The sequence below is a fragment of the Cherax quadricarinatus genome, chromosome 80 (genome assembly GCF_038502225.1).
Source record: "Cherax quadricarinatus isolate ZL_2023a chromosome 80, ASM3850222v1, whole genome shotgun sequence".
Classification (NCBI taxonomy): domain Eukaryota; kingdom Metazoa; phylum Arthropoda; class Malacostraca; order Decapoda; family Parastacidae; genus Cherax; species Cherax quadricarinatus.
In genome coordinates this window covers 12422814-12442878 of record NC_091371.1, presented here as the reverse complement: position 1 = coordinate 12442878, position 20065 = coordinate 12422814, and the positions used below count along the sequence as shown (strand labels likewise).

Sequence of the window (20065 nt, the reverse complement as noted above, 5' to 3'; positions counted from 1 at the left end):
TAGGAATGACTGTACAGGCAGGCCTCACTTATACAGCAGGTTACATTCCAGGCTACTGCTGTAAGGTGAAGCATAGCCTTTTTTCACTCTCAAATGCATATTTGAGAGGTTTGATTGGTGTCATTGGGTACGAGAGTTAATTCTTGGGTAGCTTTAGGTAGAGGTCGTTTTGATAAGGACCTGCCTCGCATGGGCCAGTAGGCCTTCTGCAGTGTTCCTCCATTCTTATGTTCTTATGAGTTATTTTGTGAGACAGAAACAGACGACTGTGGAATTATTTTGTGAGACAAACAGACGATTGTGGACAGTTATTTTGTGAGACAGAAACAGATGACTGTGGAGTTATTTTGTGAGACAGAAACAGACGACTGTGGAGTTATTTTGTGAGACAGAAACAGATGACTGTGGAGTTATTTTGTGAGACAAACAGACGATTGTGGACAGTTATTTTGTGAGACAGAAACAGACGACTGTGGAGTTATTTTGTGAGACAGAAACAGACGACTGTGGAGTTATTTTGTGAGACAAACAGACGATTGTGGACAGTTATTTTGTGAGACAGAAACAGACGACTGTGGACAGTTATTTTGTGAGACAGAAACAGACGACTGTGGATAGTTATTTTGTGAGACAGAAACAGAGGACTGTAGACAGTTATTTTGCGAGACTGGGGTCCAATGACTCTCAAGCTGGTCCTAGTGGCATTAAAATACAGAGAAGGGAAGCAACCCCAGAGAGGGCTTTGATACCGGAAGTCCTCATAGAGGGGGATTCTCCTTCCAAACAATAACCCCATCTCCCTCTCTCCTCCTCCCTATCTTCCAGATGCCATCACCAATCTTCAATAAAGGTAAGTAAAAATGTTATTTTATATTACTATACATATTTAAAGACCATAGCATTTGTTGTGTGTATGTAAAACTGTAATTAATCTCTATAAAATGTATTATTTTTGTGAATATTTTTGGGTTTCTGGAACGGATTAATTGTATTTCCATTATTTCTTATGGGAAATATTGCTTTGAATTTCAGACTTTTCGAATTTAGAACTAGCTCCTGGAACGGATTAAGTTCGATTTTTGAGGTTCCACTGTATTTCACTAGCACTCCTTCTGTTCCATAGATGGAGTACAATAAACTGTCCATTTACCTATTTCAACTACCCAATAAAGTGATCAGAAATTGGTAATTTGGCCAATTTCATATAAAATTCAAGAAAGGACAATTTCAAAATAGGGTCCAGAATAAACAATGCAAACATTCCTAGCACTAAAATACCATTTTCTCTGTTCACTAGTCATGTCCCCAGCTCCCTCTTATATATTATGCTTGCTTTCCATTTTGAATTTTTATTCACACAAAAAATAGAAGATTTACTGTTATGCAGACTACTGCATTTTTGTAAAAATGGTATAAATAATATCAGCGCATTTGTGAAAGCATATTAGACCCACCAATTGACATGTAATGGACAAGTGACATGATTTGTTTACTCTCAAACACTGTAAAAAATCGAACATTTCCACTACTTTGAGCTCACTTTCAAGCTACTTTTGGTCTGTAAACCATTCAAAATCATCTCTATTTCTGCAATATACCTTCCATTCTATCAAAATGAGACCAAAAAAACGAGAATAAAACCATACAAAAATGCACCACAAAGTCGCTGTTTTAAACCAAAAACATAGTCGCAGTTTTTTTCTCATTATGCACTGCTTGCTGCAGGATTTTTTTTATATTGCACACATTGACCACTCAGACCCATTCTCTCATATGTAGGCCTACCACCAGCTTTCTCCCGCAAGATTAGAAGCTGCTAGAATTTTGCCGTAGTATTATGGGACTGACACTGGCTTCAAAGCCGTAATATTATGAGACCAACAGTGAAAGGGTTAATAATGGCCTCAGTGAAAAAATGATAATTCTCCACTTATTGTGCATAATTTATCAATTAAACTTTATAATAAGTATGCATGTAAATGAAAAACGACTTATAAACAGGGTTCACTACTATCCGCAGTTTCGGTGTCCATGGCAGGTCACTGGAATGCTATTTTTTTTTTTTTATTATCACACTGGCCGATTCCCACCAAGGCAGGGTGGCCCGAAAAAGAAAAACTTTCACCATCATTCACTCCATCACTGTCTTGCCAGAAGGGTGCTTTACACTACAGTTTTTAAACTGCAACATTAACACCCCTCCTTCAGAGTGCAGGCACTGTACTTCCCATCTCCAGGACTCAAGTCCGGCCTGCCGGTTTCCCTGAACCCCTTCATAAATGTTACTTTGCTCACACTCCAACAGCACGTCAAGTATTAAAAACCATTTGTCTCCATTCACTCCTATCAAACACGCTCACGCATGCCTGCTGGAAGTCCAAGCCCCTCGCACACAAAACCTCCTTTACCCCCTTCCTCCAACCTTTCCTAGGCCGACCCCTACCCCGCCTTCCTTCCACTACAGACTGATACACTCTTGAAGTTATTCTGTTTCGTTCCATTCTCTCCACATGTCCGAACCACCTCAACAACCCTTCCTCCGCCCTCTGGACAACAGTTTTGGTAATCCCGCACCTCCTCCTAACTTCCAAACTACGAATTCTCTGCATTATATTCACACCACACATTGCTCTCAGACATGACATCTCCACTGCCTCCAGCCTTCTCCTCGCTGCAACATACACTGGAATGTATCCCCCACAAATACGGGGGTCCTAATGTACAAGAGTAAATGATAAAAATAACCTACCGTATTCTTCGGCATATGAAGTGTGTTTTTTTTTTTTTTACCAAGAAAAGTCTCCTAAAATTACCCTGCACCTTATATACTCAAGGTCAGGGTCAAAGGTAAGTTTTGGGTTACTAGCAAGTGGAGTTTTATAAATGGACATGCAGTTCATTATGGCAATAAAGTTGCAATACTTGTAATGCTCGTGTGCTTTATATGCCAGAAAATATGGTAAATTAGAATGACAAGAACTGGTGCAAATGGATAAGAACACAAAACTGAGTCATTATGATTAGCTGCTTTGCTTATAAAAGAGTTTAATCATGTCCTGAAGACTTCATAAAACTTACACTTGCAAAAATGACATGTGTAAATGCTTCCTTTGTGTCTATTTCAACAATAACCTAATTACAAGTTATTGAATATTTCAGAGAATACAGTACTTACTTGTAAAATCTGATAAAGGTCTTTTATTTCTACCACTGAAGAAAGTCACTGCAACTGCAGGAAGATCCCAGATATTATGGGTAATGATGTAATTGCTTTTCTGTGCCCATGGTCCCCGCCAACTTAATTTCAATAAACCCCTATGCTTGAACATGCTGTACCTGAAATGGCAAGAATAATTAAAAAGAAAATGTCCAAGCAAAAAAATTAATATCAAAACACAATGGGGTACTTTAAAAAATGTTTACTGCAGTATGAAAATATTGTAATATACAAAACTACTACAACAGATCAGGGTTTTCCAGTTAGAAAGGAAAATCCAAGCAATGATATGTGGTAAAATACCCTTATAGGGTAATGTTCATAGTGGGGTACCACAAAGATCATGGCTTGTTCTAATGATGTTCTGGAACTAATCAAATAACAAAATGGATGGGGCCTGAACTCATGGCAGGCGAGTCCTAAATAGGCTTCAGCCTCACCTGTTTTGTGATTTGTTTGTAATCGTGTTACAGTATTACTATTTTATGATTCTTTATCTATATTGAAGAATGAATTAAAAAGCACAGTATTTGAACATATTCACCAATGATGCAAAAATCCTACAAACATTATAATGACTATTTCTGCAGGAATGCCTAGATAGATTAAGCAAGTGAAATAAGAGATAGATGACAGAATTTAACATGGATAAATGCCATATACCTCAATAGAAAATGAAAGCAAACACATTTCATTTAAAAACTATAAACTGTACAATAAAACATTAAGGACATACAATAGAGGAACAAGGTGTAATCACTGACAAATAGTTATCAGAAGATCCTGTGAAAATGTAAATCATTACTTTTTTTTTTTTTGAAATATACATGGAAAATACAATGGGTGGAGGAGTTTGCATTTTTCTTGGTTAGTTCTAATAATATTATGATAATTGAAATTGGATATACAGTGGAACCTCTACTTGCGAGCGCATCCACGTGCGAGTTTTTCCAAATACTATGAGTAGTTGATGGGTCGATTTTTTGCTTCCATACGCAAGTGAAATTTCCATAAGTGAGCAGACCTCAAGGAAGGTTCCTTGATGCTGGTGAGGGGCTCTTGCTCTTGATCTAGGGAATTGGATATCATTTGTTTGTTGGACTATCTTATTGAAACTTGGCCAATGTGTGATGGAAAGATGCTTCTTAATGTACACCAAAAATGAAAGAAATTGGAGCATAAATAATGGAGTTCACTTCCCAGCAATTAGCCGCCCCTTAGTGGTATTTTCGTATGGTTTTTATGGCTGTATTCTCGTTTTTTGATCTCATTTGATAGAATGGGATATATATTACAGAAATAGATATGATTTTGATTGCTTTCACGATGAAAAGTACCTTGAAATTGAGCTCATCGTAGGAGAAATGTTCGAATGTTTTGGCTATGTTCAAGAGTAAACAAATGACGTTACTGTCCATTCCAACATGCAGTCATGAATGGGATGACATTATTTATACAAATTATTGCAATAAGGCAGTAGTCTGCATAACAGTGAATCTTATATTTTTTGTGTGAATAAAAATTACAAATTATTTATATTGTTATAATAATAATAATAATATGTTTAATAATAATAGTAATACGTATAACAATAATAGTAGTGTAATAATATAATAATATAATATGTATAATAATAATACATACATAATAATAATGTACTACATAATAATTATAATAATAGACAGCTTCAAAAGGCAGTCACTAAGTGGCAGTATTTACCACAACAAAGAGGGAGCGGTTGTGGCCGCCTCCACCTGTTACATAATGACATTTTATTCATTCTAGAGTATATACATATACATGTATCGGGTTTCTGTTATTTATATTGTTTGTTATGTCATATTATATGAACTGTGATAGATAAATAAGCCCTATAGATGATATTAGCAAAATTATTCAAGAAGCATTTTGTCCGGTCTCCAGATAGACTCGTCCACCGCCGACACCGCCCATACCTCTACATGAATGACATATTTTATTCATTTTAGAGTATGTATCAGGTTTCTATGTTATTTATGTTGTTTATGTAATTACAATTATATCATATCAACAATACATGTTTTACCGAGTAACAGAATTGTAATTATGACAATAATCCATGAGCATTTACAATATAACATTTATGTCAGATATAATAGGTAATTTTCAATAATGTTACTAAAGCAGTTGGAAGAGAGGGGTACCTAAGGCATTTTCAGGCAGTGTTTTCCATATTTTTCTGGCCTGTTATCTGCATGGAGTTTCTAACCAGGCTGAGTCGTACATATGGAATATTAAAGACACTTGTTCCTTACATTGTGTCTGTGTTATGTTGCAGCTCTCTATGAAGGATTTGAGCATAAGTGCACAAGTATCTTATTCACTCATCCTAAGGAAGCCTGAAAATCAAAGTCCATATAGTACAACTATGACAGTGAGGATCATACCTCCACTGGGTATATACATGACCTTCATTTTTGTAGAAGGTGCTTCAACCTAACTATCTTGCAATATACTGTTTAAGCATGTCTGAGAAATGCTTTGCTGCACTAAGTGCTGAACTGGCTCTCCTGGTAATTTACACCTGCCTACTACTGGAGAAAAACCATCATATATGCACTCAAAGATCTTTGAGTGCGTATATGATGGCTATTAGAGAGGAAGCATTATTTATGCTAAGACGATATGATGATTACACACTGGGTCTACTTGACTATTACACCCCATAGAATCACAAAAAAAAAAAAAAATAAATAAATAAAAAAAGACCCACTGGGTCTTCCAAATTTCCCCTCCACACCACTGATCTGCTCATAGGGAGGAATTCAATTAAGTAAGTCTATTCAGGTACAGGTACACATAAATACAATTACATAAAGTGTCACATAGCAGCATATGTGTAGATTACCCAGGATAACCCAAAAAAGTCAAAGTGACTTATTTCCATTGGGGTCCTGGTAATATTTTATTTAAAAGTTAAAACAGCTAAGTAATTCAGCTATATAAAAAGAAGTTACAACAAAAGGAGATATACTAGGAATAAGATACACTGAGTTATTAACATTAATGTTAAAGAGAGGATCAGATCACAGTGATAATAATAATAAATCTTTATTTATTACAAGTACATGTACAAGGTATACAGGTCTAGCTGACATCCTTGTTATGCAGAGCATTTTGGGCAAATTAGGTGTTTTGTCCCAGGATGTGACCCACACCAGTCGACTAACACCCAGGTACCCATTTTACTGATGGGTGAACATAGACAACCAGCATAAGGAAACACGTCCGATGTTTCCACCCTTTCACCGGGAATCGAACTCAGACCCTCACCGTGTGAAGCGAGAGCTTTTGCCACCAGGGCACAAGGCACATATAGGTACATATAAGTTAGCTGTACAAGAAATCACTCTCCTTCCATTCTGTCACTACATTCAATAGGTACCTCTTGGCTCTCTTCCTGAACTGGCTCATGCTATAACAAGCTTTGACATGTGCAGATAGTCTGTTCTGTTCTTTTATTGCTGTACAATAAAAGGTGTTTGAAGTCTGACCACCTACTGTGGGTACTACAAAGTTGTGTTCCCTTCCCTTCCCTTCAATATGCTTCATAATGATCAAGTTCATCAACAAAGGCACAAGCCCCTCTCAAGGGGCAAGGAGCCTATCAAGGGGAGGAGCTCCTTACCCTTTGGATCAAGACCCTCTGTCAAAGGGCTCTTGATCCAAGGTATTGGACATACTCCCCCTTCCTTGAATCAAAACTAATTGCCTCCCATTCCCCAGGCACTATGTGACCCCTGCGGATTTAGCGCTTCCCCATATTTTAAGAAAAAAAGTGGCCTCCGTCTGGTAATAAGCTGCCATCAAGAGTACTTCTGTGTTGTAGAAATAAAGGCAATCGCAGACCAAGGCCACCACACCACAGAGTAAATTATTATTATTATAATCATGGGGAGCGCTAAACCCGTAAATTATACAGCTCCTGTGGGGGGGATGGAAGGTATTCAGACTCAATTCAGGGAGCCGGTGCACAGATCCAATTCCCTAGATCAAGAGCCCCTCAGCAGCATCAAGAGTAAGACCACAGAGTAAAACAATATCACAGGCCGGGGAAACTAAAATTTAAACTAGGAAAGCAAATGCAGTTCAATGGTATTCGTGCGTCAAGGTTGCAACAAATCTTCTCCACACACTGTCAGTAACACATCCACCTGAAATTCCACAGATCAGCTTAAATAAATAATAATTACCGTAATGTTTTTAAATAAACAGCCGCAATATTGCAATCACATGGTGAACTCGAGTAGTCTCACAGAATCATAGGGAACTTGTGTACACAAACCTTACCTGGGTAAATAAGGTATTTAATAAGAATTAAGAGAGTTGAATATCTTAAAGTATTAGATTTTGTAGGAGTGAGTGGCAACTAATACTACTGATCTCTCTCCTTATACCTTACAGATGCCAACTGAAAACAATACTTTATCATTAGTCATTCTCACACTATCTAGACTGTTAGGTCTCATCAGGGATGACTAACTCTAGTAAAGAAAAGAGAGTACTGTAAGGATCTGGGTGAAAGGTTAGAATAATAACGTCAGACGACACACCACCAGGCGGAATGTCCATCCTCGTCCGATTCTGATGTCGTCCTTATTTTCCATTTGCTGGGAGTTCTGTCCTGAAATACTGCAGTGCTTTATTTCAAAACATTTGTGAATCTTTAAACCCAAGTTTAACCTAATCGCGAATTTAGGTAAGCCTGGACGCTAAATTTTTCGACTGGTGCAAGGGTAAAGGTGGAGAGAAGACATTCCGAACACATCGAGCAGCTCTCACGGAACACATCACTGCTTGTAAACTCTCGGTTTTTCGCCTAATTCCGTGATTTCGACATGTCTTGGTGGACTGCCTACGTGGGGAGGACATGCAGATGACCTGGGCAGTTTGTGGGTGGCATCAGAGGTCAAACTAGTGCGTCAAAGTGGCTCTGGCCACCGATTCTTATGAAGACTTAGAATATGATGTCTTCTCAGAGGCAAAGCTTTGTCAGTGAGAGTGTTACAAACGGCCAGAGGAAAAGGTTTTCGTCAGGATCACCGGATTGCCCTCACCTCCAAAAGAAAATTTGCCGACAGACAGACATGATGGAGAGTCAAAAGCTTGCAAATTTTTCCGTAGCTCCTAATGGTGTTAGTAAAAGTACAGTCCTTGGTAAGAAGCAAGGTACTGAGAAGAAGATCTTGGCTATTAAAAATTTTAAAGGTAATCTAAATAATATATTTCTGGAATGAATTTGGTCTTTAGGTGTATGTGCTGCAATAGTATTAATTGTATTTTGTATTACATGGTGTATATTTGAGACATATGGGTAATATGTAAGTTTTGGGAATTTTGAAGTTTTTCCATTTAAACTTTACACAGGTTTTTACTATGTTTAATTTTATTAACTAGTAAGGTAGCTATGTTTCTGCTTAGTGTTCTTGAAGTTATTATAATGTAAATAACTTTATTTCCCCACAAAATGTGTTAGTTACAATAAGTGTTACATAGCTCAGTTGGTATCTACCCTGGTTCACACACTAAGGGACTGGGGTTTGATCCCTGCATGAGTGGAAATGTTGGCCATATTTCCTTTCACTTGCAGCCCTGGTTCACCTAGCACTAAGTAGGTACATAGGTGTTAGGTGACAGGTCACATCCTAGGGAAAAGAATTAAAGGATCCCAATGGAAATAAGACATGCAGCCTTGATGACAGCCTGACTTGATTATGTTATCAATGATAATTAAACCTCTGGGTTAATAATCTAGACTAAATCTAAGGTAACTATATAGTACATTATATCCCACAAGGGAAAAACCCTTAGTTATGCATGATAGTCAAGATGTTCATAGAATGTTGCCTAGAATGTAAAGACACCACAAAGCTTCTTAATACTGTAGTATTTCAAGCAAAATCTATGTAAGTCATATTGTTTGACTTCACTGAGTTATTGTATAATAAATATTTTGTATTAATGTTGGTAGAATTACCGACAATATTGTGTCCTTTTACCTAATAAATATTTTATAGACTAATGTAGGGTGCTGTATAAAATCATTGCAAAATTTTCAAATTATGTATCAGGCCGAAATGAAAACTTAATGTGAATTACCAAAATTGTCTTACAAAAATTAGACTTTGATTTTTTAACAATTGAAGTAATTCTCTTCGAGTTGATAACTATTGCAGTGGTAACTGCTGTTGATACTGTGCTAGTGTCATTAGTGTGTACACCAGCTATGTACACTTGCATGTGTACACCAACTATGTACACTTGCATGTGTACACCAGCTATGTACACTTGCATGTGTACACTAGCTATGTACACTTGCATGTGTACACCAGCTATGTACACTTGCATGTGTACACCAGCTATGTACACTTGCATGTGTACACCAGCTATGTACACTTGCATGTGTACACCAGCTATGTACACTTGCATGTGTACACCAGCTATGTACACTTGCATGTGTACACCAGTTATGTACACTTGCATGTGTACACCAGCTATGTACACTTGCATGTGTACACCAGCTATGTACACTTGCATGTGTACACCAGCTATGTACACTTGCATGTGTACACCAGCTATGTACACTTGCATGTGTACACCAGCTATGTACACTTGCATGTGTACACCAGCTATGTACACTTGCATGTGTACACCAGCTATGTACACTTGCATGTGTACACCAGTTATGTACACTTGCATGTGTACACCAGCTATGTACACTTGCATGTGTACACCAGCTATGTACACTTGCATGTGTACACCAGCTATGTACACTTGCATGTGTACACCAGCTATGTACACTTGCATGTGTACACCAGCTATGTACACTTGCATGTGTACACCAGCTATGTACACTTGCATGTGTACACCAGCTATGTACACTTGCATGTGTACACCACAACTGTTATAAAGATAAGGAGCTTATTGCATTTATAGATATAGAAAAGGCATATATAAGGTGGCGAGGGGAGCAAAGTAGCAGACATTGCAAATCTATGGAATAGATGGTAGGTTATTAATAGCATTATAGTTTTTATGTAGATAGTAAGACTCAGGGTAGGAGAGAAGGTATTTTGTATTTTCCAGTAAAAGTAGGCCTTAGACAGTGATGTGTGATGTTACTATGGTTGTTTAATATATATAAAAATGGGTTGTAAAAGAAGTGAACAGGAGGGTATTAAGGTGTGGTATGGGATTAAATGATAATTAAATGAATTCAGAGTTGGAAGTGTCACCATTGCTATATGCTGATGACATTGTTCTTATGGGAGATGAGATTAAGAACAAAATCTAGGCAGTGAAATAATGGATATCAGATTAGAGGGAGGGAGTATGGAGAAAGTATAATATTCAGATATTTGGCAGTGGACTTTTTCTACAGATGGGTCCATGAATGATGAAGTGAACAATAGAAGTGACAAGAAAAAAGGTGGATGGTGCAGTATGGAATCTTTTTAGACAAAGAACTTCATCCATGAATGCAAAAGGGGGAATATATCAGAGTATAGTGGTACTATCACTGTTGTATGGATGCGAGGTATGCGTTTCAAATGTTGCAGTGGGGGTGGAGGCTGTAGGCAGTGAAGATTTTTTGTTTTTGAAGGCAAAGTGTGGTGTGAATATTATGTAGAGACTTCGAAGCTTGGAGATTAGAAGAAGGTGTGGTGTTATCAAAAGTATATACTATTCAGATGGCTGAGGAAACGTTGTTTAAGTGAGTTGGACATTTAGAGAAGATAGAGCCAAATAGCATGACTAGGAGGGTATATGAACCTGGACTGCAGAGGAGGAGAGGTAAGGGTTGCCTCAGAAAAGTTTGTAGGGAGGAGGTAAAGGAGGTTTTGAGTACCAGGGCCTTGGACATCCAACAGGCTTGTATGATCATGGTAGACTGGAGTGAGTGGAGACAAGTAGTTTTTAGTAGTTGAAGTGTAAGCCGGGTAATATTTATGAAGGAATTCAGGGAAACTGGTTAGCTGGACTTGAGTCCAGAAGGTGGGAAGTACAGTGCCTGCACTCTGAAGGAGTGAAGATGTTGTAGTTTGGATTGGAGGGACATCTGAACTGTGATGTCAGTTTGCTTCTGGCAGTACAGTTATTGAGTGAATGATGGTGAAGATGTTTTCCTCTGTCAGGTCACCCTGCCGTAGTAGGATTTAAAATTATTATTATTATTATATATATATATATATATATATATATATATATATATATATATATATATATATATATATATATATATATATATATATATATATATATATATATATATATATATATATATATATATATATATCTTTTATAGGTAATAGGTTGGTAGACAGCAACCGCCCAGGGAGGTACTACCGTCCTGCCAAGTGAGTGTAAAACAAAAGCCTGTAATTGTTTTACATGATGGTAGGATTGCTGGTGTCCATTTTTCTGTCTCATAAACATGCAAGGTTTCAGGTACATCTTGCTACTTCTACTTACACTTAGGTCACACTACACATACATGTACAAGCATATACACCTACCATCCGACTTACGACCTGCTCGACTTACGACCACTCGACTTACGACCGTGTTTTTTATGCCAAATTTCTGGGAAATAAACAACTATTTCTGTTGTACACAGTGTTTATCCTAAACCTTACAGTATAAAATGCAGTACTAACAACATAAAAAGTAAAACATGAAATACCAAAATAAAACAATAAAATAAAGTCATTACAAAAATGTTTTTTTGATATTCAGTAGTAAAGTTCAACTTATGACCATTTCGACTTACGACCGGTTTCTCGGAACCGAACTCGGTCATAAGTCGGATGGTAGGTGTATATACACACCCCTCTGGGTTTTCTCTATTTTCTTACTAGTTCTTGTTATTGTTTATTTCCTCTTATCTCCATGGGGAAGTGGAGCAGAATTCTTCCTCTGTAAGCCATGTGTGTTTTAAGAGGCGACTAAAATGCCAGGAGCAAGGGGTTAGTAACCCCTTCTCCTGTATATATTACTAAATGTAAAAGGAGACACTTTCGTTTTTTCTTTTGGGCCACCCTGCCCCTTTGAGATATGGCTGATGTGTTGAAAGAAAGAAAGATATATATATATACACCTACCATCCGACTTACGACCACTCGACTTACGACCGTGTTTTTTATGCCAAATTTCTGGGAAATAAACAACTATTTGTGTTGTACACAGTGTTTATCCTAAACCTTACAGTATAAAATACAGTACTAACAGCATAAAAAGTAAAGTAAAACACGAAACACCAAAATAAAACAATAAAATAAAGTCATTACAAAAATGTTTTGTTGATATTTAGTAGTAAAGTTCGACTTACGACCGGTTTCTCGGAACCGAACTCGGTCGTAAGTCAGATGGTAGGTATTATATTATATTATATTATATTATTTAATCTTCATCCTTTATTATTTTCAGTATATACAGTAGAAACCAGTGTCTAGTATTTTTTGGAGCCAAATACTATACTGGACTACCTGTTTTGTTCTGCATATTTTAAGCTACTGTACCATGATTGAATCATTCACCTTTTTAATTACAGTGCATAACCAGCCAGCTGTTGACCATATTGCTGAATCTTGGAGGTTTTTGAGGGAAGCTGTGGTTGCCATTCAGGAATCAAGAAAATTAAGAGATAACCTCACTCAAGAGGATCTTTATCGCTATGTAGACAACCTCATAACACAACGGCCTCCAGCGCTGCTATATGCTGACCTTAGAGGTAAACTGTTCACTTGATCAGATATAATCTGTTACTTTCCTTACTTCATGTTTCACTTCATTCTGGATAAGAAGAGCTAGTAAAGTCCAGGGTAAAAATAAAAAAAAAATGAGTGACTATCTATTTAAGCTTTAGCAAGCCTTGCCCAATTCATAATTTAGATAACCCTCCTTCAGAGTTCAGGCACTGTCATTACTATCTCCAGAACTCAAGTTTGGTTGATCAGTTTCCTTAAATCCTTTTATCAATGTTACCATATTTACACTCCGACAGGATGTACATTACTAACCACTTGTCTCTATTCACTCCTATCTTACATGCTCATTTTAAGCCAGCTTATACTTAAACTCCTACCACTCAAAACCTCCTCTACCCTCTTCCTCTAACCATTCCTGGAGGGAACATAACATCTCCACTGCCTCTAGTCTCATTCTTGCTGTCTCATACCCATATACAAGTAATAGTACCACTAAAGTACATTTTTAAACATACCAGTCATCATCCCAGCAAATTTAACCTCAATCAGAACTAACTGGGACAAAATCTATTTGATTGTCCCAAAAGGCCATACTGATCATACAACTGACATAAGCACTAATCCTGTGGAATTAAAAACAAAAGATGGAAAACATGCCCACTCATTCATCACCTGAACTGGATCATGGAATTCCTTATTTATAAAGAAATGCAAAATACCACTAACACAAGCTCTCAGTATCCATTGGAGGAAATTTTTATGCAGGTGAAATCCCAGAGACCCCTAATAAGTGCAGACAGCTCCTTTGCATGTGGTAGTAGGTTGGTAGACAGCAACCGCCCAGGGAGGTACTACCATCCTGCCAAGTGAGTGTAAAACGAAAGCCTGTAATTGTTTTACATGATGGTAGGATTGCTGGTGTCCTTTTTTCTGTCTCATAAACATGCAAGATTTCAGGTACATCTTGCTACTTCTACTTACACTTAGGTCACACTACATATACATGTACAAGTATATATACACACCCCTCTGGGTTTTCTTCTATTTTCTTTATAGTTCTTATTCTTGTTTATTTCCTCTTATCTCCATGGGGAAGTGGAACAGAAATCTTCCTCCGTAAGCCATTCGTGTTGTAAGAGGCGACTAAAATGCCGGGAGCAAGGGGCTAGTAACCTCTTCTCCTGTATATATTACTAAATGTAAAAGGAGAAACTTTTGTTTTTCCTTTTGGGCCACCCTGCCTCGGTGGGATACATCCAGTGTGTTGAAAGAAAAGAAAGAAAGCTCCTTTGCATAAAGAAGGCAGCAGAGCACTAGCCAAAAATTACAGGCCAGTAGACTTAACATTGCACATTATAAATCTTCAAAGAGGTAATAAGATGGCAAATTTTATTTATCAGCACACCCCAAACAAACATGAATTTAAAGCAGAAAGATCACGTGTCTCAGCTACTAAACTACTGACAGAATTATAGAGGTGTTGGAAGAAACCAAAATGTGGAAAGCACTTGAGGGTGAAATCTGTTCAGTGGCTTCACACCTGTGTGGTACCCTTCTTCAGTTTCTGGCCAGGATATTTCCCCAGACTTGAGCCCCATTGAGAACTGGGCTGTGATAGAGATTTACTATGGGAAGGCTATCGGCCTATTCCCACAGTTTTAGGACACCATTCACAAGTCATGAGTGAATCGTGAGTGGTCGTGGTTTCAGAGGGTGCCATCATACTTTAATAACAAGCACTGTATGTATATCAGGAGTAAGGTACATTCCATCGAGGTAAAGAGACCCAAAAAAGAACCACTTTAACCATCACTCGTTCAATTACTGTCTTGCCAGAAGTTTGCTGATATCACAGTTCAGATAGCCCTCTGACCTACAACATCTCCACCCCTCCTTCAGAGTGCAGGCACTATACTTCCCATTTCCAGGACTCAGGTCCAGCTAATTGGCTTCCCTGAATCCCTTTAATGTTACCTTGCTCACATTCCAACAGTATGTCAAGTCATAAAAATTGCTTGCCTCCACTCATGCCTATCAAAGTTCTCTCATGGTGCATTTCCAAGCCCTTCACTTTCAAATCACCTTTATATCCTCTCCAGTCTTTCCTGGAACAACCCATAACCCTCCTTCCCTCCACCCCAGATTTATACACCCTCCTAGTCATCACATTTTGCTCCATCCTTTAAATGCCAAACCACCTTAACATCCTCCTCTCTTCTCTAGGAATAATACTTTCACTAACCTCACACTTTTTGATCTTTTCTCTGGTACATCTCAACATTAAATTCCATTGTCCGTATCTCACACGACTCGATTTACATACAATTTCTTCTAAGATGACTTAAGAAATCGTAATGACACCGCGGGTTCAATCCCGGCCGGGGGTATGGTTTAATTTCTTCTAAGGGTTTATACTCATTTTCATTACTTATTTTGCATAGGATTTTTGCATCAACAATACATACATTCACATTTATTATCATTGATTTTGGAAAGTTTTTTCTTATATAACTGTATATGTTTATATAATTTACATGAAATGTACTGTCCATAGTGCTGTGAAATGACCAGATATTGTTGCAGATTCGTAACTAGTGGTGGTAGTGGTGGTGCTAGTTATACTGAAGAATCTCTACATCTTTCACTCAGTTATTGCATTGCTGTCTACCTACCACTACAGAAATGATAAATGCAGTATTTGTCTTTTTCATTTTTTCCAGAACTTACAGAGAAGCACATTAAATCACGATTGAATCAATTTTTGAGTGGTACCAGTGATCGCTTGACTTTCTTACGACAACTAAATGACTGTTGGACACATCACTGTCATCAAATGAAGATGGTTTGTAACATCTTCCTGGCTCTTGACAGAGGTTATGTACTGCAGAATGCTCAGGTTTCTTCCATATGGTAAGGAATTTTGTAGCACCTCAAAATAAAAGTACCTATACAGATTTATGTACTTTGCAAATCTTTATAATTGTATCCAGCATGCTGTACAGTATCTCCATTATACCATGATATAAATTTCAAACTCCTCTTGTTAGCAGATTTCTACAGAATGTTATATGGTGACAAGCTTTGCTTCTGGCCAGATTCCTCTTCCACAGCTTAAATGTTGAATTTAAGTGACCAACATCGTTGTACCACATTTCATTCACAGTGTGGTATTTTTGCATGATCTGATTGTTTACGTTGTAACTATTGGTGTATGTGAACGTGCATGCATGTACTGAAATGGCCTTCTGTTCAGCAATAATTGGGATGTTTGGTATATCATTTTATGAGAGTGAGTGAGTCAGTATGTAAGTGTGAAGGACTGAGCAGTTCTGACTGTATTTGTGCATTGTGTATACGATTATTTTGTCATGCAGATAGAACAGCAGAGCTGGTCTCTTGGTGTCCCACCTTCATTGTTTAGATTGATGTATACAGTAACTAGTTTTCAGTGGTGGTAACTCATTAATTTACCACTTCTAGTTCTCATTTCTATAGCACCACTCTGTATTTTCTAGCTCTGTACCTGTATCCTTTTGGCACCTAATCTGTTTACAGTTATGACTTTTTTTTCTTCCTGCTCAGTATTATGAAATCTTAACTTTTTCCATGTTCTTTCTATGGAATTAGAAGGGGTTGTCATGCCTCCTCTTAACTAATGAGGGAGCTTTTCTTCTCTTTACAAACTTATTACTTAAGCTTGGTGTATTAGTACCAGGATGATATTTATTCTGTTACATGTCCCCTTTAAAAATTAATATACATATAAACAGTTTGTCTAGATGTTAGTAACCCTGTGACTCCATTTGATAATTGCTGTATTTTTATCTGTTTTCAAAGCATAAAACCAAATTACATGGTCTGCTTCCCCATCCCCTGAGATAAAATCACTTATTATTTCCTTTTCCAGTTTTATCTACAACTTTTTAACTAACAATCCTTGGTATTTTCTCCTGTGATACATGCCATATTAATGTAAAGAAAAATCAGGCCAAGGCAACTGTTTTACAAAATATTCTAAATTTTTTGTATAGCTGCATTTCATTCTCTGAATTATAGAGTTAATAAATTTATTGCTTAGGGCAGTTGATAACTTAGTTTTTAAAATTATTTTTTTTACTTGTGACCACTATTCCATTATTATTGAAACTTTTTTACTTTTTACAGGGACATGGGTCTAGAATTGTTCCGGCAACATATTTTAGAGGAAGTAGTAGTAGAAAATAGATGTGTTGATGGTTTACTAATGATGATAGAAAAAGAACGATCAGGGGAGACTATCGACAGATCACTCGTCAAATCCCTCCTTAGAATGCTCTCTTCACTGCAAGTCTATCACAAAGTTTTTGAAAACAAGTATGTCCTATTGAGAGATTATTCTTTTATAATTTATGTAGATTTATATTGTATTTTCTGCCTCTTCAATATTTCTCATTACCCTTACATCTAATTAGTCTAAAATCATTGGAGCCATCAGTTGTCTCATGTACAGTAGTCCCTAACTTTATGCAGAAGAGGGAGAAGGTGAAGGAGGTTTTAGATGCTAGAGGCTTGAGCATCCAGCAAGTTTGTGCAAGCTTGTTAGATTGGAATGTAGACAGGGAGGTTTTTATAACTTGAAGTGCTGTTGAGGGTGTGAGCAAGTTAACATTTATGAAGACATTCAGGGAAACGAGTTAGCTGGCCTTGAGGCCTGGAGGTGGAAATACATTGCCTGCACTGAAGAGGGTGAGTTGGTTGTAGTTAGGATGGTCATTTGAATTGTGATGTCTGTGCAGTTCTGGCAAGACAAGCAGCAATTAAATGAGTGATGGTAAATGCATTTCTTTCCTGTTTCGGGTCACCCTTCCTTGGTGGGAGAAGACTGGGTAATTTAATAAAAATACTATGTAATTTGGTAAAGTGTATGGAGAGTTATTATTGGAAAGAATTAAGAGTAAGATGGAGAACAGGATCAGAGATGAACAAGGAGGACTTGAACATTAAAATGGTATAAAATACCGATAGAGTGTTAGGTAAGACACATATGCAACAGTTAGGTGTATTTATTTCGAAACGCTTCGCCCACACAGTAGGCTTCTTCAGTCGAGCACAGAAAAGTTGATAGAAGCAGAAGAGACTTGAAGACGATGTAATCAGTCCATCACCCTTAAAGTTTTGAGGTGGTCAGTCCCTCAGTCTGGAGAAGAGCATTGTTTCAAACTTTGGAACAATGCTCTTCTCCAGACTGAGGGACTGACCACCTCAAAACTTTAAGGGTGATGGACTGATTACATCGTCTTCAAGTCTCTTCTGCTTCTATCAACTTTTCTGTGCTCGACTGAAGAAGCCTACTGTGTGGGCGAAGCGTTTCGAAATAAATATACCTAACTGTTGCATATGTGTCTTACCTAACAAGGAGGACTTAGGAAAGGTAGGGGATGTGTAGAAGCATAAAAGTGAATAATCTTCTTTCTTTCAACACACCGGCTGTATCCCACCGAGGCGGGGTGGCCTAAAAGGAAAAACGAAAGTTTCTCCTTTTGCATTTAGTAATATATACAGGAGAAGAGGTTACTAGCCCCTTGCTCCCGGCATTTTAGTCGCCTCTTACAACACGCATGGCTTACGGAGGAAGAATTCTGTTCCACTTCCCCATGGAGGTAAGAGGAAATAAACAAGAACAAGAACTAGAAAGAAAATAGAAGAAAACCCAGAGGGATGTGTGTATATATATATATGCTTGTACATGTATGTGTAGTGTGACCTAAGTGTAAGCAGAAGTAGCAAGACATACCTGAAACCTTGCATATTTATGAGACAGAAAAATGGACACCAGCAATCCTACCATCATGTAAAACAATTACAGGCTTTCGTTTTACATTCACTTGGCAGGACGGTAGTACCTCCCTGGGTGGTTGCTGTCTACCAACCTACTACCATAAAAAGTGAATAGTGATTAGATAAAATTAAGGAGGTTTTTGTTGCATTTATGGATTTTGAAAAGATACATAATAGGGTGGATAGAGCAGTATGGCAGATGTTGCAAGTGTATAGAATAGGTGGTAGGTTACTGAAAGCAGGTAAGTTTTTTTTTTTTTAGGATAGTGAGGCTCAGGTTAGGGTATGTAGGAGACGAGGAGATTATTTTCCGGTGAAAGTAGGCCTCAGACAAGTATGCTACATGTCACCATGGTTGATAAACACATTTATAGATGGAATTCTAACAGGTGTGAATGCTTGGGTGTTGGGGAGAGGTGGGGGATTAAACTGTATAGAATCTAATAAGTGGGAGTTGCCACAGTTTCTTTTTGCCTATGACACTGCTTTTGGGAGATTCTGAAGAGAAGTTTTAGAGGTTGGTGGAAGAATTTGGAAGGGTATGTAAAAGGAAATTAAATGTGAACATAGGAAAGGGAAAGGTAATGAGGATAACAAATTTAGGCAATGAAAGATTCTTCTTCTTTCTTTCAACGTACCAGCCGTATCCCACTAGGCGGGGTGGCCCAAAAGGAAAAACGAAAGTTTCTCCTTTTAAATTTAGTAATATATACAGGAGAAGGAGTTACTAGCCCCTTGCTCCCGGCATTTTAGTCGCCTCTTACGACACGCATGTTTTTCGGAGGAAGAATTCTGTTCCACTTCCCCATGGAGATAAGAGGAAATAAACAAGAACAAGAACTAGAAAGAAAATAGAAGAAAACCCAGAGGGGTGTGTATATATATGCTTGTACACATGTGTAGTGTGACCTAAGTGTAAGTAGAAGTTGCAAGATGTACCTGAAATCTTGCATGTTTATGAGACAGACAAAAGACACCAGCAATCCTATTATCATATAAAACAATTACAGGCTTTCACTTTACACTCACTTGGCAGGATGGTAGTACCTTCCTACTACCTATGTAATGGAAGATTATACATTATATTTTAAGGAGGAAGTTAATGTGTTCAGATATTTAGGAATGCACATGTTGGCAGATGGGTCTATGAAAGACAAGGTGAACCATGGAATTGATGAGGGGGGTAAAAAAAAGGTGGGTGGTGCAATGAGGCATCTGTGAAGACAAACAATTCCTAGGTAAGGTTGGAGGAAAAGGGCCAAAGAGGTTTTGTATGCGAGGGGCT

The 20065-nt window shown here is 37.7% G+C and overlaps 2 protein-coding genes across 2 annotated transcripts in view; one reads left to right on the top strand and one right to left on the bottom strand.

Moving 5' to 3' along the window:
• LOC128702440 (pseudouridylate synthase 1 homolog) overlaps positions 1 to 7874 on the bottom strand; it is a 45059-nt gene extending 37185 nt beyond the window's left edge. Inside the window, exons 1-2 of the mRNA XM_070102135.1 lie at positions 7810 to 7874; positions 3176 to 3336 (exon numbers count right to left, since the gene is read on the bottom strand). Coding sequence (XP_069958236.1) covers positions 3176 to 3329 — 154 coding nt within the window. The 5' untranslated portion in view covers positions 3330 to 3336; positions 7810 to 7874. The remainder of the gene's footprint in view (positions 1 to 3175; positions 3337 to 7809) is intronic.
• The window catches only part of Cul4 (cullin 4), a 37676-nt gene continuing 25312 nt past the window's right edge, over positions 7702 to 20065 (top strand). The window contains exons 1-4 of the mRNA XM_070102134.1: positions 7702 to 8464; positions 12807 to 12986; positions 15684 to 15873; positions 17128 to 17316. Coding sequence (XP_069958235.1) covers positions 8221 to 8464; positions 12807 to 12986; positions 15684 to 15873; positions 17128 to 17316 — 803 coding nt within the window. The 5' untranslated portion in view covers positions 7702 to 8220. The remainder of the gene's footprint in view (positions 8465 to 12806; positions 12987 to 15683; positions 15874 to 17127; positions 17317 to 20065) is intronic.